This window comes from Eptesicus fuscus, chromosome 11 (genome assembly GCF_027574615.1).
Source record: "Eptesicus fuscus isolate TK198812 chromosome 11, DD_ASM_mEF_20220401, whole genome shotgun sequence".
NCBI classification, from domain to species: Eukaryota; Metazoa; Chordata; class Mammalia; order Chiroptera; family Vespertilionidae; genus Eptesicus; species Eptesicus fuscus.
Genome location: NC_072483.1, coordinates 78,902,579 through 78,925,381, shown reverse-complemented (window position 1 = coordinate 78,925,381; position 22,803 = coordinate 78,902,579). Strand labels below are relative to the sequence as shown.

General features: G+C 39.0%; 1 protein-coding gene across 3 annotated transcripts in view; it reads left to right on the top strand.

Annotated features, from left to right (window-relative positions):
* Positions 1-19,201, top strand: part of UNC80 (unc-80 homolog, NALCN channel complex subunit) — a 173,214-nt gene extending 154,013 nt beyond the window's left edge. For 2 of the 3 annotated variants that reach the window (XM_054723140.1, XM_008145214.3), the window contains 9 exons: positions 1,065-1,249; positions 2,096-2,261; positions 3,593-3,772; positions 6,960-7,098; positions 9,015-9,071; positions 16,195-16,276; positions 17,157-17,268; positions 17,881-18,089; positions 18,935-19,201. In XM_054723140.1, the coding sequence (XP_054579115.1) occupies positions 1,065-1,249; positions 2,096-2,261; positions 3,593-3,772; positions 6,960-7,098; positions 9,015-9,071; positions 16,195-16,276; positions 17,157-17,268; positions 17,881-18,089; positions 18,935-19,201 (1,397 nt within the window). The remainder of the gene's footprint in view (positions 1-1,064; positions 1,250-2,095; positions 2,262-3,592; positions 3,773-6,959; positions 7,099-9,014; positions 9,072-16,194; positions 16,277-17,156; positions 17,269-17,880; positions 18,090-18,934) is intronic. The other variant, XM_008145215.3, reaches the window with a different exon arrangement.
* The last annotated feature ends 3,602 nt before the right edge of the window (positions 19,202-22,803 follow it).

Genomic DNA, 22,803 nt, shown 5'->3' with positions numbered 1-22,803 from the left:
AAGAAGAATCTTACAGTATCTCACCCTGTTATATGACATGGTTTTCTCCTAGAAATGCCCTAAGTAGATGGGGAAGGTGTGTGTGACTCTTGAGGACGTTAGGGAGTTGGATATCTGTGTGTCTTTTAGTTGCCGAGATTGGCCTTCAGTCCTGATCAAGAAGGCCCAGGGCCCCTTGACGGCCCCAAGGCAGACTCTGCGGGGAGGGCTATGGCCAACCAAGCTCCCACCAATCTTTGATGTCTTTACAGCATCCTGGTTGGTCCTGACACAGTGGAATTCCCCTTTGGGGGTGGAGGGGGGGTGGAGGGGGCGGAGATTATGACATGGCTGCCAGAATCTGGAAAGGAAGAGATATTGTGAAAGAAATCCAACAGGGCTTAGTAATAGACCCGATACACAATATGGAGGTGGGGGGAGGGGAGGAGTTTTTTGTTGTTTTTCAATCTGGAAGGATATACTCCCACACACCTGCTGGTTACCCCCTAGGGAGCAGTTCAGGGTGGGGTCTAAAAGAGAGCTGAGGGGAAGGATTTTTTTGTTTTAACTTTGGGCATTTCTGCATGGTTTGATTTTACTTCTAATAACAAGAATATATTAACTTCTATGCTTAAAAGGAAAATATTTTAGAGCACTCGTGTTTTAGTTTAGGATGTGGGTGATATGCTGGTATTACCAGAAAGCCGCCATGACCAAATGTTTGGAAAGCAAGATAGTGTCCACACATCATGTGTGTAACACATTTCCCTTTCAATTCTATGAACTGCTTTGCAATGCATTTTCAAACATAGTACTTACATGCCCCTGAGGAAGATATCTGTGCTCCCCGGTTCAGAATGAAGACACGTCTGCCACACAAATGTTTGCCTTCCTGTCAGAACACTCTAGCTCGCTCAGGGGTCTGTGTAGGTTTTGGGAATCATGGAGAGAGTTTAGAAATTTAGAAACGTCCTGATGCATAGCGAGCGGTGGGGTGGGGTGGGCTGGGGTGGGCAGCTGGGTGTGGGCAGGGCTCCTCCAAAGCTCCCGACCGTGGGCTCAGTCTCCTCTCTCCCTCTGTGAAGCTCTCAAGGTGATTCTCGTCTGCTTCGAGAGGCAGCTGGGCAGCCAGTGGTACTGGCTGAGCCTCCAGGTGAAGGAGATGGCCCTGCGGAAGGTGGGAGGCCTGGCCCTGTGGGATTTCCTGGACTTCATCGTGCGGACCCGAATTCCCATCTTCGTGCTCCTGCGCCCATTCATCCAGTGCAAGGTGCGCCATGTGCTTCTCCTTCCAGGAGTGGCAGCCCCAGGAGCCAGCTGCTCGGCCCACTCAGGCGGGCCTACAGCAGCCGTGTTCATGGCTGTACCATAGCTAGTCAGCAGGACCCGTTAAGGTCATGCTGGGTGAGGAAACAGCTCAAAAGTGTAGCCCAGAGGATCAAATTTCATGTTAGAAGAACCTTCACAGTCTATAGAACTTTGCCTTCTCCCCACTCACTTCCTCCTCTTCCCCTCCCCCTTCCCCCCACAAAAAATTGACCCAGAGGAGTGATCTAGAAAATCTTATTTCTTCAGTGGCATGACTGAGCTCTGATTTTAAGTAAACAGAGAAAGATGTGCTAGTTAAAGCATGTTTGTCCTCTGAGACCCTCACCATTCTATTCCATTTCATTCCTTTCTCCTTCTCCTCCTCCTCTTCCCCCCCCCTCCTCCTCCTCCTCCTCCTCCTCCTCCTCCTCCTCCTCCTTCTCTTCTTCTTTCTTCTTCTTCTTTCTTCTTCTTCTTTCTTCTTCTTCTTTCTTCTTCTTCTTCTTCTTCTTCTTCTTCTTCTTCTTCTTCTTCTTCTTCTTCTTCTTCCTCCTCCTCCTCCTCCTCCTCCTCCTCCTCCTCCTCCTCCTCCTCCTCCTCCTCCTCCTCCTTTTATTCTTTTCATGCCCCGATTTCCTGGGGCAGTGATTCAAAGGAATGTATTGATTAAGCACTACAACACTGTCCTATAAACTTCATATGGATAACCTTATTTGACCCTCACAACCAACTATGAAACAAGTGCAGTGATTAGCCCATTTTACAGAAGGGGAAATTGAGGCCCTGAGAATCTCCACCTTCCTTTCAGCTTCTGGCCCAACCAGCAGAGAATCACGATGAGCTTTCTGCCCGGCAGCATATTGCTGACCAGCTGGAGCGGCGCTTCATCCCCCGCCCTCTGTGCAAGAGCTCCCTCATTGCCGAGTTCAACAATGAGCTGAAAATTCTGAAGGAGGCAGTGCACAGTGGGTCAGGTGAGTGTGCCTGGGTTTGGCTAATAAAGATGCCACTCTTCGGGTCACTGCTCTTTTTGGAACCATCTGGGTTAGCCATTTCGGAACACTTGACAGATTTGCCTATGTGATCATTGGCAACAACAAAACCAATCAAGGGGACATCATCTGTTTCACGGTACTTTTCTAAACATTGTGATATTTATTTCAGTAGGTAAGCTCTTTTTTTTAATATTTAACTGGGGAAGAATGTATTTTAAATGTGTGCCTTCATTTCCTTTTTGAAAAGGAGAAGGGGGACTCTAATGCATTGAGCATCTATTCTATGGTAGATTATTTCATAGGTGTTATATCATTTAATCCATACGAATACCTACAAGATGTATAACTGAGAGTCCACTTACAGCATGAGGAAGCAGACTAAAAAAGGGTCAGTAACTTACATGCCAGTGACAACAAGGAGGGAACTTAAAGCCACGTCTGCAGGATTGATTAGAAAGCCTCAAACCCTTTACCAATTGGAGGAAGAGAGGGTTGAATCAGAGCTGGCAGATGAGGAGATACTTTCTTTATATTTTTCAAAATGTTTTCTTTGGGAATACATTGCTTGCTTTTTATAACAATGATGAACAGATTGCGGAGGAAGAAAAATAAATCATCTGCCACTAGAGGGCAGTCCATACCCATAAGTGGAATATTCTGTGTGTGGCTTTTTTTATTGTTGCTTGCAAAGTATTAAAGACAAAAATTTTGACAAGTACAATCTTGGTGAAATTTCCCACAGAACCATTAAAATATTCTTCTTTATAATAAAAGAATCTGACATAGAACCTTGGGGGGTATTTTATAAATTGTAATTTCCAGAAAAGGAGAATAAGAGAACAATTTGATTATATATTCTGATTTTTTTTTTTTTTTGGTAAGGTTTCCATCAGACAACACATTTATTACTTTTATATGCTTGTGTCAGGTAAGGTATGTTTCTCAGTAAAATCTGCCAGGTCGGAAGCTACAATTCATGTCAAAATTAATTTGCATTCTATCCTCCTTGGAAAATGAAATTGAAAAACAGTAGGAGAGGAAGCAATGTCAAAGCATTTCACGTTGTTGGTAATTTCATGCTCCCACCGGCAAACTATTCAGTTTATATCAGTGGCCAATTCTTACTTTTTACTTTAAAAAAATAAATGCTCTCACTTCCATTTGCTACTTTGTCTTAGAGATCATTCATGTGGGACACACCATTTAACTGACTTTCCTTTAAAAATGCAAGAGCTCGGGGAGGAGTGTGAAGCAAGCACGTGTGCTCAGTGTCCTCACCAGGGATGTCCTTTGGTCTCCCCACCCGCTAGCCTACCAGGGGAAGACGTCCATCAGCACCGTGGGCACCTCCACCTCCGCTTACCGCCTGAGCCTGGCCACCATGTCCCGCTCCAACACAGGCACCGGCACGGTCTGGGAGCAGGACAGCGAGCCCTCCCAGCAGGCTTCGCAGGACACCCTGAGCCGGACCGATGAGGAGGATGAGGAAAGTAGGTCGCCCCTCAGAAGCCGGCAGGTCAGGGGGGTGGGTTACAGGGAGGGGGTGAGGTGGCACAGCTTGGCCATGCCAATGAGGGCTTGGGAAGGATTTCTGCCTTTCCAACCCTTGTCAGTTCTGACCCCCTGGTCATTTTCACAACAAGGTTGTAAAATGGAACTGTAGCTGATTCCATGATCCCTACAGCCTGCTCTTCTTACACGTTTCTTGAGGTCCTTGATCATCTGGGAGGAATTCAGGCAAAAAGTAAACCTGTGCTTTGAGCTTATATATTCAGCTTTTTTCCCACTAGCTCTCATTTAAATTGTGCTTAAGTAACTAAGGGAAGCGTTTATACCCCTTTCTCCTGGCCATCTTGCTTAGAGGGTTGATCCCCTCAGATGATTCCACTGGGCAACCTAGAACGTGAACCAGCATGCTGTCTGGAAGGAATACCGGTGACTGAAACAGCCCGTGAACTTCTAAGGCATATGCTTAAGATTTGGTGTTATGAAATGAGGGAGCTTAATAGGAGTAGGGTGCTTTTTTTCATTTTTATTTTTTATTTGTTTTACATTCATGATAATTCTGCATTAGTTTCAAAAATAAGAGGTAAAAGGTTCCATTAAATACCACTATTGTTTAATGTTTTTTTTAATTGCATTATTTTCTAAGTGTGTTTTAAACACACTCTGATGTAACATTTATAGTGAAGCGTGCTGTCAATGAATGCCTTAAGAATGAAAACAAAATCTAAATCTTCGATCAGAGCCCCTTCAGAGCAAACCAAAACAAAAAGCCCCCCTCTGAACTAAATTGAATAGAGGGAATGGGAGCTGACGACAGAGTTTTAATTAATTAAGAAGAATGAAAGTGTTTTAACAACCTACTAGAGTTGGAATGGGTAAGAGAGGAGAAGAAATAAATGCTGTGTCAAAACACTTATCAGTAATATTGTCCGATTTAGTTTCAGAGTTAATCAGATAACAAAGTGATATTTATATTGTCCTGCACCCAATCTGTCGACATACTTGTTTCTAATGCACCCATGGAAATACTGCTCATGGAAACACTCCTAAAAATATAATTAGGGAAATGTTGGGGGGATAAACAAAAAACAAGAAAATGAAATGAGAGAGATAAGGATCAGCAGTTTGAATATTTGTTAAGTCCTACGAATAGTTCAGAACTTAAAGTAATATCTATTTTTCTTTAATGTTTGAGGCAGTCTCTCAGCAGTTGTTTTTATTTTTTTTTAATAATGGAAGAGCTAAATATATTTTGCAGGTACCCTTTAGAAGAGCTAAATATATTTTGCAGGTACCCTTATGAATCAGCAGATGACCTACGCAATAGGAAGGAGCTAAGGGTGTAAGAGAAGACATAAACAGAGATATCATTGACCAAATGCCAACACTCACACAGTGACAAATGTGCAACTTTTTGCTAAGATTCTGCTCTCAGACATCACAATCATCCCAAGGAAAGCAGGGTTGCTAACAAGTGTTGTAGTGTGATTGTGATGTGAGTGTGTATTGAATTATATGAAGTGGGCTATGAAAGCTAGAGGATTGACTGCTTTGAGTTAAACTGTTTTACCATTTAATCATCAAACCTGTCTTAAGATCTAGCAGGAACAGGGAAGTATGAGAAAGATATGTTTTCTGCCCTCTAAAATCTTAGAGGTCTTGTAGAGGAGATAACATTTTCTCTAATGGAAGAATGGAAGGTAGCACATGATTAATCACCAAACAAATATTGAGATAAATATTGAGGGTATAAAAAAAAATATTGAGGGTGTAAGTGTTAAGTGATATATTAGTTTGAATAAGGGGGTGGGGGAATCAATAGGATCTGAAAGGCCTTTGAATCACAATTCTATCCTACTACTTTTTTCATGATTTTTAAGGCACATTTGCTAGTTTGCTTCTCTGTATATGCACCTAAAAAGGAAATACTGTTCTATAATAAGAACCGACTTCAACCCATCAATATACAGCAAATTAAAATTTGTAGCACTTTTCATATTCATTATCTTGGAATGAAATAAGTTTCATTAGAAATATGACCACTTGGGGTATTTTAAATAAATGATGTCAGATGACCTTAGATGGTAGCAAAAGTTCACCAAAACTCTATGTTAAACAAAATATGTTTACTGTCCAGTGACAAACAATGTTAGCTCACTTAGAATGAGGTCACTTTGTCTAAGTTAACTTTCACAGGGATTTGAATACATTGATTTCTGCTTTTATGGAGAAAACAAGACTATGTGCTTAAAAAACTTAAAATTTAGGTTAAAATTATTCATGAACTTTTAGGTTTTCAAAAATAGTTTTCAGAAAAATATATCAAATAGTCTTTCTCTCAGCAGTCTAAAAATCATTACATGTACTGAATTTAGCATTTGAATACCAAAGAAATGTACTTGATTCTTTCAGTAACAAAGTTTCTCATTTAACTACTCCTGAAATGTTTAAAAAATTATAGCCCAGCTTTTCTGAATTTACTTCCTATGAATATACTATAAAACGTTCTAAAAATATAAAGTCATATGAGCAGTTATTGGTAACTATCAATATTTTTCATTGTTAGCAATGTGCAAGGTTCCCTCAGGAATAAACTAAAACTATCAACTTATTTAAAGTTTTATTTAAATTAGGGAATTATAGGAATTTAAAACAGATCCCCTTGATTTCCACAAATAATCTACTTATAAAAAATGGACAGGAAGTTTATATTTATTTCATGAAGGCTGTTCAAGGATTGGAGATGTGTGGATATGAAGAATTGTTATTCATCCTTTGTGCACATTAAAAATGAAAGAACCTAATGGTCTTTTGCGATGTATTTTCCAGGATGTACATACTTTCATGTAGCTTCATTCCAGCTAAGTTTTCCTCACCCGAATGAAAGAAGCATCTCTTTAACTTGCAGTTCTATTTCCATCCTCAAGGTGACAATGTTCAGTAACTCTAGAGGCTAAGCTGTAAAGTCATATTTTATACAAATAGGAAAGGTGTTTCTTAGGACCCCAACGTCTTACTTTTTAATCTGTACAAAGGGACAAATGATCGTTTCGCTTTAGAGACTGCCGTAAGGTTGTATGCAAGCCAAGGATGGAACCCACATGCAAATTTGGATTGGGTTTTCTGACCAATGTCATAGTTTTATAACACCCCATTCTTTGCCCCTTTCAGATGACTCTGTGAGCATGCCCAGTGTGGTAAGTGAACAAGAAGCTTACCTTCTGAGTGCCATTGGAAGGAGGAGGTTCTCCAGCCACGTCTCTAGCATGTCCGCACCTCAGGCTGAGGTGGGCATGTTACCTAGCCAAAGGTAAAGAGCCATGGAGGTCTTATACTCTGCATTTGGGGGAAAGGTAGAAATTCTGAAAATTCACTCCTGTTATTCTGAAAAGGCTGAAAGGGAAGCAAGCAAGCAATGTTTTTAAGTGGGCCATTCAACTAGGGTTGTACAGGCAACCATTAGCGGAGAGTTTTCTAAGCCAGGGCTGTAGGAGGGATCTCAATTTCTGATCCAAGCATCGTTTCTCCTTTAAAATGTTCCATAAATAGACACATGGTCTTCTTTCAAATGACATTCTCATATTTCTGATATATAATTAGCTAAGCTAATAATGAGTACCTGGCAAGTATATAGGGCTAGCTTGATATATTTGGTAAAGTTTAGACTTCTGGTATGTCATCAGTATTCAGTTGGAGTTAGTGATGCCTAACCAAGCAGAAAAGGACTTAGGCTACTACGTGTGACCTTGGGCAGGTCACTTAACGAGAGTCCACCGTTTTCTCCTTTGTGAAATGAGGAGGTTGGCTGAAACAATTGTTAAGTAACTTCTCTGTCTATAGTTCCATGATTCCATGATTAAACCCTTTAAAATGTTTGGTTTGGTGTTCTTTGCTTCCTATGAATATACTATAAAACGTCCTAAAAATATAAAGTCATATGAGCAGTTATTGGTAACTATCAATATTTTTCATTGTTAGCAATGTGCAAGGTTCCCTCAGGAATAAACTAAAACTATCAATTTATTTAAAGTTTTATTTAAATTAGGGAAATGTAGGAATTTAAAATAGAGCTTTTGTTGTTGTTGTTGTTGTTGTTATTTACCTAAAATAAGCAGGCCATAAATTCCCCTTGTACACATCTGTTAAGGGGTTAACTCATTTCCAGGGAGAAAATTTGTTTTATTAGAGATGTATTAGAAATCCAGAAAGATAATCTAGTTACCCGCTTTGAGCTTGAGCCATGTTTTTTGGAAGGCTAGTGAAGGTAATAATGTCTATGTGCATTAGGGAGACAGGGCCCTTTTTTGGACACAGAGGATATTTTTACAGGGTACTAGATTAGTTAAACAATTCTTTGGAGGCACGCACTCCAGTTTTCTAAATGATTTAACAAGCATTTATTGAGTACCTCATGGGTGCTTATAAGCTCAGTGCTAGACAGTGAAGGAAAGAAAGGCAAAGTATGACACAATATCTGTTCACAAATCCCAAAATCAACTGCATCCAAATAAATCAATAAGCGATTAACTTATTCTTTCACCAACCTGACAGGTTTCTTCTTTTGCCATTTACAATTCAGTCACTAGAGGATGGAGTAAGGAGGTAAATGGAGTTCCATGTGGATTTTCCAGGGTTACCTTTCTTCCATTTGTTTACTTGACTTTTCATTGCAAAATTAGCAGTGGAAGTTGGGTTCTTTCTTTACTTTTCTTCGGGGCATCAGTTCCAGGAGTTTGGTTGTGGCAGTTTATGGTAAGTGGTTTCTGTGTGATGATATCACCACACACAAGAAAGAAGCAGCAGTCTGGTCAATGAAACGTCACGTACATAAGACAGGTGAAAAACAATAACCACCCAGCCAAATGGTAACCGAAGGAATGGTAGTTTCATCTTGTACAGACTCATTCTGCAATGTGTTTCAGAGCCCATGTTTTTATTTGGAGCTCATTTTAAGTCCCAACTCTTGACCAATAAACAGATCACTCCTCTGAGAGTCGTATTCATCCAAAGTCCCTCCTATCCCCATTGCCTTGAGTCCTATGTCTTGACAAACCCAGCACAAGGTGAAATGGTTGACTGTCTCCTTTTCCTTCCTTGTTCTGTTAAATTTTTTAATTTATTTTTGGTTCTTGGAAGCAGAAAAAATCGCATGCCTTTTTTTCCTTTTTCTTTCATTTGTTTGCATTTTCTTTCCCTAAATGCTTCATCTCCCTACCCCTCCTGCAGTGAACCTAATGTCCTCGATGACTCCCAGGGCCTGGCCGCCGAGGGCAGCCTCTCTAGGTACAGTGTCAATGCTACCTGTCTATTGGTGTCTGTGCTGGGAAACTAGCTGTTCCCTGTCTCCTCTGTCGCTCTGTCTCCTCTCGCTCGTCTTGATAATCTATTTCCATTTCTTGCCCTTTGTTGTTCATGAACACACAAGCCTGGAAGTCAAAGGTGTAGCCTCCTTCATTTTCAGCTTTAGAGCTCAATCACAAATGGCCTAAAAAGCTTACTAAAAAAGAAAAATCTGTGGAGTTCTTTTAGGGGCTTGTCCCATGGACATCTAAAATGTTTGATATGCCAAATGTTGAATTTATCCCATTTAATCATTCCCTCCCACACTGATATTCCTTAAGAAATGTTGTTTGGAAGCTAATTAATATAACTCCCCATCATCAGGAACCTCCTTATTAAATCAAGACAGATCTTTTAACTGATACCATGGATGGTAAGATAATAATGATGTTCTGTTAAGAGTAGCAATGTAAATACAACTTATGTAATTCCCTCTCTTGGATGCATGCTATGTGGCAGGTTATTATAACAGCTTGTTCAAATAACACTTACGTAAAGAATGTCTGTCCCAACATAAAGATGACTCCAGAACTTGCCATGAAATGGCAGACACAAACATTTCTGAGTAAGGAAGAGAAGTCTTATGGTGCAAACAATATAAAGTCTTGGCAATTGGTTTAAAGCTTCAGAAAGGGGGCCTGCACCTTTAACACTCAGATATACCACGTCAAACATTCCTAATCTTGTGCTGTTGACTCACACCTCTCAACTAATCCTCATTAAGGGAAATGCTTCTTGTTCATTCTACGAGTGCCATCTCCAGAGAAAACATCCCCTTTCAGGTTTGCATTATTGAGTGAGTACAACCTACCCGCGTTTATTGCTTTATCACAAAGATGAGGAAATGTTGAGAGGCCGTTCCTGTGACAGGTTGTCCTTTGTTGCCTTTGCATCTTGTTCAGTTTCACATTTTCTTCTACAATTGAAAATGAGAAATTTTATCCATCATCAGGTGTACCTTTTTATTTATTTATTTATTTACTTTTACTGGACCCATAATTCATGACATTCATTTGTGTTTGCGAGCCCTTGCCTCGACAGATCAGTCTCTTATTGGTGGTAAACATGGACATGCCACAGAGAGCAGACTTTATTCCACTATCAAGAGCTTTGGGGACGAGGAAGAACAAAACTGTCCTCAAAACTGTTTCCCTTCATTGTTCACAGCATTTGAAGAGATCAGAACCAAGTCTAGCACCATGAACCCAGCTTTTCAAATAATGCATTTGTTAAATGCTTAGTATTACACATCAGACTGGAGAACCTTGATTAGAATATCATTTCAGTGGCCTCCTGAGAGGAGACCGTGTTAAATTAGCCTTCCACTTGGCGAACTTTGTTTGAGGGCTTTTCTAAATTAGGACAAATTCTACTCTTGTTGAGTAAAATACTAGTCCAGGGTTGGTGAGAGAAGGCAGGAGTTTGAATGGATTGTTAGAAACTCTTCGACAGATTTGGCCCTCTCTAGCAGGCTCACGGTTCAAATGACTAATTTGGAGTTCTCTAACTCAATCCAATCTGCCCTGGGTCCAGTGTCAATGGGAATAAGCTCAAGTTCTTGCTATGTGAGACTGGGTCAGAGCCAAAGCTGTAGACGTTATCTACAGCTGAATTAGTCAGTCATGTTGGGGCTTTGATGATTGTTTTAGGTCAACTATTGTTGACCTTTTGTTCCTGTAACTGTTGTGTTTTAGTTCTGGGTGCAGCCTAGTCACCCCGATTCAGTTGTGGTCCTTAAGAAACTGGAAGATGAGGTATTCCCTTTGGGTTCTAACTAATTATATTAAAGCAGAGGCATTCCACCAGCCAGTAGCACATCCACCTTTGCCATACCCTGCAAATCGTATCTCTTGAACTTCATCATGTCACCAAGTTCTCTTTGGAGGAGAGGAACTTTTGGCATTTACTAGGAGGCAGGTTTATAAAACAGGATAAATGCTTGTTATAGATGGTTTGCAGGCTTTCTTATTTGGGGCATGAAACTTCTTTATGCTACAGACTCTTAAAGTCCTAAAGAAGCAATACAGCCTGAACAATGTAAATCACATTCAGGAGATACCTGAGCACTCAGGATCTAACATGCATCCAACGTAGTTCTAAGGAAAATCTGGCACCAAAGCTTAAAGAATATCAGGAAGCATGCATATGCGAGAGTAATAAACCCACCACCTTCATCTAGCCCCCATATTTTGGTTAATTTTCTGGGAATTTGCTTTTGAAAGAACACTTGTTTTAGGCAAAGTGGGCAATGTGATATGAAGACTAAATGAGGAAGACACCAAGATAGTCTGATGAAAAGATGGGGAAAAATAACAATTTTGCAGACCTTTTGAAAAGTTCTAAGATTTTTATAAATATGTGCTGATTTATATAATACTAGTAGCCCGTTTGCACGAAGATTCGTGCAATAGACCTTCATTCACCTGGCTGCCTGCACCAGTTTTCTGCCGGCACCGGGGACCCAGGCCTTGGCTGTGGCCACCGCCTTCTGCCTTCTTTCAGGGTCCGGGCTTGGCCCTGGGCGGTGGCCTTGGGCTCGGCTGCACCCAGCATCCCTGCGACCCGATCGCAGGAGCCGACCCCCAGTGGTCTCCTGTGATCGGCGCAGGCACCCCGCTGGCGTCCAAGACCGGGGGCGCCGGCTTTCCCGGCCTTGGGCTCCGCCACACCCCAACGTCCCTGCAACGGTTTCCTGGTGGGCGTGTTTGATGGGCGTGGCTTGGTTGGTGGGCGTGGCTCGGGCGTAGCGAAGGTGCGGTCAATTTGCATATTTGACTATTATAAGGTAAGATATATATATTTTTTATTTTAGAGAGAGGAAGGGAAAGGAAGCAAATCATCACTGTGAGAGAGATACATCTATCGGCTGACTCTTACATGCCTCCTGCACTGGGGATCAAGCCCGCAACCCGGGCATGAATCAAACCATTGACTTTTTGGTGCATGGGATGATGCTCAACTAATTGAGCATACTGACAAGGGCATAACTGGTTTATTTTAAATATTCAAGACAAGAAAAAGCACCCTGTTAGAAACACTACCTATGAAAAAAAAAAAAAGAAAGAAACACTACCTATGGAGAAAAGATTCTTTTTTATATAAATTAATAAATTGAAGTAATATTCCATGGAAAATTTATCTTCTGTTAAGAATGTTGCTCTTAAAGGTATAGAAACTCACTGGAGATGTTCCCTCCCTGTGCCCACCTTCAAACAAAACCACCATGGACCATAGTTCTCCTCCAGAAAAATATAAACATAACTAAGTTTATTCAAGCACTCAAGTCTGGATGTTTATACTTGAGAATTAGATTTTGTTTGGACATGTTAGAAGATTTTGAAAGGCAGGAATTGACAATCAACTCTAATTTTTTCAAAAAGAGTTTTCAATTCTATTTGATTCTATAAGGATCATTTTAATCACAGTGGAAAATAAGAATGCAGTTCAAGTTTCAAAAAGATGTATATTCTGGGTGAGAGAAAATAAAAATAACCTATTTAGTAGAACCTATCTCATGGTCATATACATTTTAAAAGTATAAAAATTTAGCAAGTACTCTCAAAGTACAAAGAAAAAAATTAAAACAACCTTTTTATGTATCTGTAAATGTGTGTGAGATACACAGATATGTACTTGGTCATTACTAAATCAGTTCTTATGTGACACCTAAGATCCAGATTATTCTCTTTTTAATCTGATTCTAGCCTCTCATCTCTAAATTCTGTGGTATTTAAAACACATTCTTGGATGTTGTGAGGCTGAGTAAATGTTAAACAGTAATATTTTGCTGGGAAAGGGAAAAGTGGGATTTTTGTCTATTGAATTCCCTGTTCTCTGAAAGCATTTTATGGCCCTTTTAGTGCTGTTTTTATGCATTCTCACCACAGGGCAATTATTCAGGGTAAATGGCTATTCCATGTGTCTTGTGTTCCACCTCTAGATTTCTCTAACCACATTAAAATTAAAACTAAAAATGAAGATAAAAGCAATGAAAATACTACTTCATTTTCTGTGTGCCAGTCTCCTCACCCATGGCTTCTACTTAATTTTTTTATTCATAAAATATATTTCAATCCATAAACTTTTTTGTCATTTGGAATGAGTAATATGAATTTTTATTATATTACTGAATGGCCCCTTGTTTAACTATTCTTTAAGAAATACCATTAGGTACTAGTATATATCCCATTAGAAAGTACAAACATATTTATACACTACAATCCAGCCATCATACTGAAACAAGGGAAAAGAGGTAATTTGGGCCAAAATCATCCCTCTAACATTGTCTAAATTTCCCTAGCTGACGAATGCCTTCCTTCCATTTTGAGTAAGGCGTCTGTCTTTTGTGACCAGTTGAGTCACACCAGTTCTGCTAAGCCCCAAGCATTGGCTTGCCACTGTCATGTTTTTCAGTGACTCAAAAATACAAACGATGATCTTAGCTTCAACTTAGAAAGTTTTATTGGCTTTTATCCTTATTGTTTTTCCCTTTTATTTAGCAGAAGAGTAGAAATGAACCATTTCTTATTCCCAAGAATAAAAATTTCAGGAAGCCAATTTTCTATAGAGAAGTGCTTAGGGCCAAAACCTTGGTCTTTTCCTGGTTAGTTTTAGTATTAGACACCTCTGATCACATATTGCAAATCCTACAGATGAAACATTACATGATGTGGAAAGAAGCTAAACTGAAACTACTTCTTATATGTGACTCCAATTTGATATAGACCTGAGAAAAAGAAACAGGCTCTGCATAAATAACATCCATTATGAACTTCCCTGACTGTTGATTAGTAATATGTCCTAACTGTCCACAGTTCAGCCAGACTCTGATGCCCCAAATATAAACATGTTAGCACTACATTTTGAGGGAGAATGTATCTGGGATATACTAGTATCTCCAAGGATATGCTCTATAAATTCATCTTTGATATGTGCATTCCATTGATGAAATGCTACATCGTTTACATAGAACAGCTACTCACTAAAGCTATAAACTTGACCCATTTCTTAGAACCTCTCTATCCATAGAGAACATTTTGGTGCTTATTATGATCCTCCCTTGGAATTATCATTGTGAAATTACCATTACGTTTTGACATATAACACTCTCTGAGTAATTTGCTTTTTTTTTTTCTTTCCTTGAGACATTTTTTTTTCTCATACTCTGAATGAAAAGAGACAAGTGGACCGCCTCGATTTCATTTTCTCTGCCCAATTATTATCAAAACATTTTATTACCCACTCCCTTTTAGTGTTCTAAAAGCAATAAACTCACAACAAACATCAAATGTAAAACAAGGAAGCATGTTATAAACATTACTTTTCATGTTCAAACCATCTTACATCAACTAACTTCTTTTCTCTACCTTAATGGGAGGTAGGTGGTAAGTATTAACCTCCCTTTATGGCTAAGGGAACTGAGGTAACATTTAGATGTCAATGAAGAACCCATTCCAGTGAAAGCTTTGCTTGGTGTTTGGGAGAAACTTGTTTGTACTTTTGTGCATGTGGTAATTGAATTCTCTTTCCAATTTATGACACATGTTAAAATGTATACTTAATAAGGAGATTCATTTCAAACATGCCAGCAACATAGTCTGGATTGTTTATCAGAATTTATTGCATTGTTCCATTGGGGGTAATTTTCTGTCTTCTTAGAAAGGTCATAGATGGTACAAGGTCATACATGTATAAAAATAATGTACATTGCTCTTTTGAACTTGATATTTAGGAGAACAAGAAAGTTTTAAAAACTTGTTCGGGGGACATTCTTATTTCATAAAAACTCTGATAAAACTCCACTTGGGAATTATTGATTTTCTTTTGGTGGAAATGTAAGACTTTTAAAATTGACAGATGTGCCTGTGTCGATCACATCATGATTAACCAATTGTTAACACAACATGGAAAGCATCTGATTGTCCATCTAGACACCAGTTCTTCTCCCTGCAACTGTCACTAGGTATTTAGAGAGCTCATTTTTTTAAAAATGAAAATGAATGAATATAATCTTTCTCTTTTTTTCCTGGACAGTTGCTAACTCTGGATTCCTCTGTGGCATATTTGACTCTAAAAACTATTTGTAGATGATTCTCCTTTTGCAAAGGCAAAGCAGAAGCTAATTACCCATAAAACAAATAATCCCATTGGCATCATCCACAGAATTACAGTGTTCTCTGGGGCATAATACATCTCTTTTTTCACTCCCACTGCCATTATAAACACCTGTTATACATGCATGCAGAATGATAAGGGATCATGGACCCATGACAGTATTTTCAGCTTCACCCAACACTAAAATAGTGGCCACTACCAGTAGTCATTTTGCATATAAAATACACACATACACAGCAAATTTGGGGGGAGCAGGTTGTTGCTTTTATAAACTGCATGATATGTTTGAGTGCAGCTCCTTGATATTGATCATTTCTCTTCCGAGTTCTACTGACAGAATAATTACTTTGCCAGCCTTTTAAATCTAAATCCATTTTTTAAAAAAAACAAAAACAAAAAACACTTGTCTGCCCATGTGACTATTCACTTAGTAGTCACAGAGACTTCAGGCTGCAAACATGTGCTGAATGTGCCCCTTCACCCAAATGGATTCTGTGTCTGATGTGTTTGATATTCGTCCATCTTACTTTCATTTAAATTGAAATCTTCGAAAAGGTGTTCCCATCCATGTGGTAGAGTTGTTTGTGTTTGTTCGTCACTACCTTTTTCCCTCCCCCTGGGAAAAAAAATTGAGATTAGAATATGACATCTCAAACTTTTTGGTGGTTTCCAAACCAGGGGTGTGTGATCGAACCAATGTTTTGCTGAATGATAGCTATGACACCGTGATTGAAAACAGAATCTCAATTTTGGCAACTCGGGGCTACAGAGGCCTTGTCCTTCCTCCCAAAGCTTTGAAAACTCCCATCTCAGGGGTCCCTTCCCAACCTTCCTTCAAAGATAATGGTATCTTTGAAGTGACTGTTTCGTGTAAGTGACTTGGGCTAACACCCACCAGAGGACGATCTTCCGTACTGCCTCCAGGCACACTAACACTGTTGGTGCTTGGCAGGGTGGCAAGTGTGCAGAGCGAACCAGGACAACAGAACCTCCTCATTCAGCAGCCGCTGGGGAGGAAAAGGGGCCTGAGGCAGGTAAGCAGACCTGAGAAGGGCAGGAGAGTCACCCCATGAAATAGAAGCTTTATCGAATTTTGAATGTCCTTGTATATTGAGATTACATTTTGCATTCTTCCCACCCAAAACAAGCAGTACAGAGCACATGTAAAGCATGGTAAGTTCTTGAGCCATCTGAGAGTTTTTAGCTCCTATTTTAGCTCATATTAACGGAGCTGATGGCTTAGGGAAGTGAGTAGGCCTATACTTCTATCTGTTCCCTCTCCAGAAGCTTTCTTTCCCAGCCAAATTCATGACCCAGGAAGATTTGTTTTAAAGTTGATGTTTGTGGAAAGGCATGGACACAGTTGTCCTTTCTTCCTCATTTCAAGATGAATGATTCAAGTTAAAATTGAAACCAAAGTAAAGATTATCTTTATGAATTTCCTTAGGTGGGTTTCCTTTACATTACTCTCTCTCTGTTATTGTGATGGGAGCATCCCAGCGTTGATTTGGACACCAGACACTTCTCAGTATCTGAGGTTTTTTTCATCAACCCCCCTTGAGAGGTCACACAGGTTCAACTGCAACTTTTAGGTGAACAAAAGCTGATCTGTAAGCAATAATTATTAGTTTTATATCCTGAAATTCACTGAAATTCTCACATTGGCTTCTTTAAATGATGTTAATGTTCTTAGCCTATATAAAAGTGCAATGATTAGGAGATAGGATTGGTTAAGGGGGATGTCAGAATCAAGTATTTGTAGTCAAACATGCAGAAAGAAGTTGACCAGCTACAAACGTAAAGAACAATCCTAAGAGCCCACAGAAACCCTTAAAGCAGGGAGTAATCCGTAGAATCCTCAGAGTATAGCGTTTTCTCCCGGGCGGTCAGCTTCATTCTGCCTCTTCTCTTTAGCTAAGACGTCCTCTACTGTCGCGTCAGAAGACTCAGAATGAATCCAGAAACCGCCATGGAGCTCGGCTGTCAACCACTCGGAGGAGCATTCAACCTAAAACGAAGCCATCTGGTGAGGTCTCCTGTGTCCCTTCTGATTATACCATTGACACGATGCCATATGCAACTCAGCCAGGGAGACGTGCAGAAACTTACGCAGAGAAGCTCCATTTTGGGAAGACACTAGGATCAGGGAAGAAATTTCCCAGAAAACTTAAGTACCTTTTTTTCTCCTCACCTTTCCCAACCCCCATCCTTACCCTCAAGAATCTAGAGAAATGGAAAAGTCCAAGGTAAACTATAAATGCCATGAGATCTAACTATAGAAGGTTGTGTTTTCTTTACCCAAGCCAGGGACTGGGTTTGCTATACGTCTTACTGAAGACAAGGACATGATAGATAATGGGGACTTGAAAATCCTGTTGGCAGTTGTTATGAGGACCAAGTTCACCTAAACGCTCTATGCAAATCTTGTTCTTGGGCCATTTATGTAAAAATGATTTTTTTCTACCCAAATCCTACTTTTTATAAGAAGACGAAATCAAAATACATACATAATAGTCCAGTGTGCTTTCATTTATTAATAAACCAGCAACATCTTCATTCAGAAAAGCCAGGAGGTACCAATTATTAAGCAATGACTACATATTTCCCCTCTATTTACCCCTTTACTTCTGACATACAGTGGATCAGAAACGATCTGTGACCTTCATTGAGGCCCAGCCGGCTCAGCCAGAGGTAGCAGGTGCCCCAACAGACACTCTTCCTGCCACAGTCCAGCCACCAGGCTGCAGCCCAGCCCCATCTGGGAAGCCAGAAGGAATGGACAAACCAGTCCTCACCTCTTCCCCGGCCATTGTTGTTGCTGATCTTCATAGACTGTCTCCCAAGCAGGTGAGGGTGCTAGAGGAGCAGGCAAGGCTTGCTCCCTGCATACTTATGTCTAGGAACCACTTGGATATGCACATTTATTGCATATCAGTTAAGTCTAAGCCTGTAACGTTTTGTTAGCCAGACAGACGATGGTCCTATCATCGTGAAAAAGAAGGCCATATAAAGTATATGGCCAGGAGCACATTTACTTAAGAAGCAATAAGAGAAGTCTTGGTATTCTTTATTAGGATAAACCTCAGGGAAAATATTGCACAGCTACCATATCCATTGAAAACCATATATGATACAGAGTTTAAAGATAGTTCAGTTTTTTAAAAGTTACCAATTCAGACGCAGCCTTTACATAGCGAGCCTTCTGCATCCTGTAAGATGAGAGGAACTTCTTGTTTTGATCTTTCCCCTCGTTGTTTTGGTATTTTTTCTTCTTTTGATTTTTATAAATGAATTCCCATAGGTCTAACTTTCTTCTCATGTACTTGAAGAAAGCAAAGGAGCAATATTACTATATACATTTGCATAGTCTTTAATGGTTAATAAAGTATTCTAACAGCATGATCTCATTTATCCCCCCAATGTATGAGGTTAGCTGAGCAAAAATTGGGCTCATGCAACAAGTTGGAAAACTGAGGCTTAGAAAGTTGGAGGGCCTCCAGAAAGCTCACATATAACAAAGGCCAGCAATGAGACTAGCCTTGAAACTCCTGTCCAGTTAAAGCTAGACAACATTTTTTTTCTTTCTTTTTTTTTTTTTTTTTTTTTATTTTTTTTTATTAGACAACATTTTTTATACTCTCCCCTGGCACCCCCTCTACTTTCCCATGACATTATGGTCTGTTTGATCACAGAGTGAGACCCTCCCTGCTGAAGAAGGAGAAAAGAAGGAGGACCCAGAAGTACAAGGTGCTGCAGCACACAGCCCCCTCTCTACTCAAATCTCAGACCCCGATGACTTCCCAGGCCTTGAGACGTCCATCCTCCTGCAGCATGGAGACACTGTCCTTCACATCAGCGAAGAGAACGGCATGGAGAACCCCCTGCTGTCCAGCCAGTTCACGTTCACTCCCACGGAGCTGGGGGAGACCGGTGTAGACCTGGATGAGTCGCATGTTTAGTTCTGTATCTTGTCAGAGTTGCAGGTGTAGACGAGGGAGGGATCACTTAGCTGAAAGTTGAATACTTTTGCTTGAAAAACAGATGAAAATACAGCACTTTATATGCAATAGGTGACATATATCCAATAGGTGACACAAATCTCAGTAGATTTTGCTGCCAGTGCACATATTGTTTCACAAACATCTTTTAAAAATCAGTGACTAAGATTATTTAATTGTATGAAGACCATAAAGACCAGGGTGTAAAAAGGGGAAAGAGCCGTTTGCACACTGTTTATGACTCAAGAAGGCTTGAGCAGTTAAAAACATATACTATTAGCTGCTTAGCTAGAAATATTAACAAATAATATATTCTAAAAGAGAATGCATTTGAGGTTATTCACATTATGCATCTCATGCAAGTGTTTATTTTTATAGTTTCAAAAATATTAAACCAGGTGGCTGTACAAGTAGCAATTTACATAAAAGTAATAAATAATGAAAATATTAGTTTGGGGGAAACTAAATAATAAACAAGCCCACAGCCATTTTTGTTTTGATCAACAATGCAGCCATGTAGAAGAAGGAAAACATATTATTTTTAGAGCTGTGGACTTTTCAGTATTTATTTTTCAACCGTCATTTTTATTGCATGTTGTAAATCAGAATACTAATGCCATAGTCATTCCATTCATAATCAATCACTATAGAGAGAATACTCTAGAAATTATCAGACATAATTCTGAATTGAGAAGAACCTAAATAACCCATACTATAATATAAATGAAATGTAACTATAATAGTTAGAAAAAGATGGTATTCCTACTTCTAACCCTAACTACATCAATGCCAATATTAGGAAATACTGCAAAATGTGATTACTTTCCTTATAGTAGTGCCTACCCTTGGACATATTTTCAGATATTAAAGTTATTGTTAAAATAAATTCACTAAAATAGATTCCCAATGTTAACAATATTTTTATGATCCTTTAGACATTTGAGTTTATGAGGAAAAAAATATAAATTGAGCAATCTCTTCATGGACAAAGTCAGCTTGTGAATTTATTTTAACTTGAAGTTCAGTTACTCAAGCAAAATATAAAACTTAAAAGGCTTGTGTGTTATATATCTAGTGTGTTATTGATGCCATAGTAGGACTAGGTATAATACAGTTCAAAATTGAATTTCAGAAATGTAGCAGTTTACATTAGAAAACTGTTACAGAACTACTAATTATATAAAAATTCATATATTTAACTAAATTGGTACAGTGGTGTGTGTGTGTGAGTGGGTGTGTTTTCTAGTCCTCCAGTTGAAGTTAAATACAGATATTTATTACATTGCAATGAATTCAAAACACATTCGATGTGCTTAAACTTGGACTGTGTTGGCCATGAGAAGTATATGTGTATAGAGAGGAGACCTATTAAACCCACCCAAATCACAAAGGAAAATTATTTTTCTGTTAGAATCCTTTATTAAATAGGCATTGTTTACACTGTGGTTTGTACTTTCAAGTATAATTTGAGGTTTTGGTCCAATGTACTATGAGAATGAAAGGTATCTGTGAGTTAAAGACAATGGACAACACTAAAAATTTCAAATCTAAAGCTTCAGAAAATAGAGCTTCAGAAAGCAGAGGCTTCTTTTATGTTTTAAAATATTTTCAGAATATTGACACAACGCTGAATTAACTCTCAAATGCAGAAATATAACGTAAGTGGGTTTATAACTCTTTCTAAGCTGACGTGTTTTGCCTGTTAAAAATTATGCTGCTCAATTAGTGTTAGAGGCCTTATGTTCGGTAATTACATGTGTCTGAGCTGTATGAGTCTCTATATATGTCCGTGTTTTGTTCCAGTTACTTGATTCTTGATTCAAATAATCTATGTGTAATTGTATCACATATTTAAAAAGGAAAGGGGTCAAAAAAGGTGGTTGAATATCTGCTAAGAATACCTTTATATGTAAAAAGTATTGAACATATTTATGCTGACCTGTCTGCCTTTTAGCCTGACCCCTTCACTCTAGGGTTATGGATGGCTGTTGGAAACTTTTCCAATAAGCTAAGTATTGTTGTATCTTGCAAAAAAAAGCCACCACTCTGAGAAGCAGGGCCTTGGAGAGTGGGAATGTTTTCATTACTGAGATTTTGCAGATGTATGTATGCATCTGTTCCATTTAAGGTGCCCTTAAATGTGTTGAATGTAATTTATTGAATGTTTATGTGCAATTGATAAAGTATCTAAATGTATGTGCATAAGATTGTCACAAGATGTATTCTCAGGAATACTGTTACCTGGAGTTTGAAGGAATAGCTATTTTAAAAAAATGATAGTGGGAGATTAGAGAAACGTTTAAGATAGTTAACAAATTTTTGCAATGTTCAAATTATTGAGTATATGACTAAAATAATTATATATGATAAATACAGTACTGGTAATACTAGATCATTCTTAAGCTATGATGCTTAATGATATTCATCTTGTTCAGAGGACAATTAAAACAGGCACTTCCCATGTGTAAAAAATTGGACTCAACTGAGAGGTTGCTTTTTCAGAAATTAACTTTTGAGAGAAATTGGAATAAACACGTATCATCCATAATAGTGGGTGTAGATTTGTAGTACTCAGTTTCAATTAAAGCAGTTCAATCCTGGGTACAGCATTTTCTACAGCGAAACATTTTACTCTCATTTTTCAGTATTTGCTGCTTTCTATAATTCTATTAGATACGTTATTCGATTTTTTTCCAATAAAAAGAAACTGAGTTGTTGAGTACATTGGGACAATGCACTGGGAACTAGTGTCAAAAAGCATAATTGGGCATGGCAGTGCTGGGAAAACAATCTCTGGTGTTTGGGGATCTGGATAGAGCTTGTTGAACAGGCTGAACGTAACTGGTTTGATACTTCAGGCCTCCAAGAGTACCTAAGGCAGTGTGACAGCTCCCTTCTTTAGTATCTGTCCCTTTAGTCAATGAAAAATATTCTCCACTCAGCTGTCCAACGCCAACAGTATATGAGATGAGAATGGGGTGTGTATAGGGACCTACAGGAAAGAAAGGGTCAGAAATAGAATTACAGTCTAAAACACAAATACCCTTCCTCAAGTCAGGAATTTGCTGCTATCACACCAAGCCATGCTGTTGCCATGTGACCTCACACTTCCCATGCCATGGCTTGTCCTTGGCAGTGAGTAGAAAGTCCCACTTCCTCATTAACTTTAGTGGGCCTCAACTGCAGCAATTCAGAAACAGAGTTTGGTTTGACACTCAGGACAATAAAGACAAGTTAAGAGTAGAATGTATTTGGAAAAGCTGAAGGCAAATTTATTTATATTGTTTTAGGATCATTTAGCATTACAGATCAATGTACCTCCATAATATATTTCAATAGTCACTGTGACTGAAGGATAAAAATCCTTTATTAGCCATTTTATAGGTAAAAAACAAATGATTACACAGCCAACTTCCCTCAGATGACTTAAGAAGTCTGTTATGAATACTGGATGACCAAAGAGCATGGAAAAATGCCTATGAATTAATACTGAAATGTTTATGAAAGATATTTATGAAAGATATTAAGACTTCTGTGTTTGAATATGCACATATATAATAAAA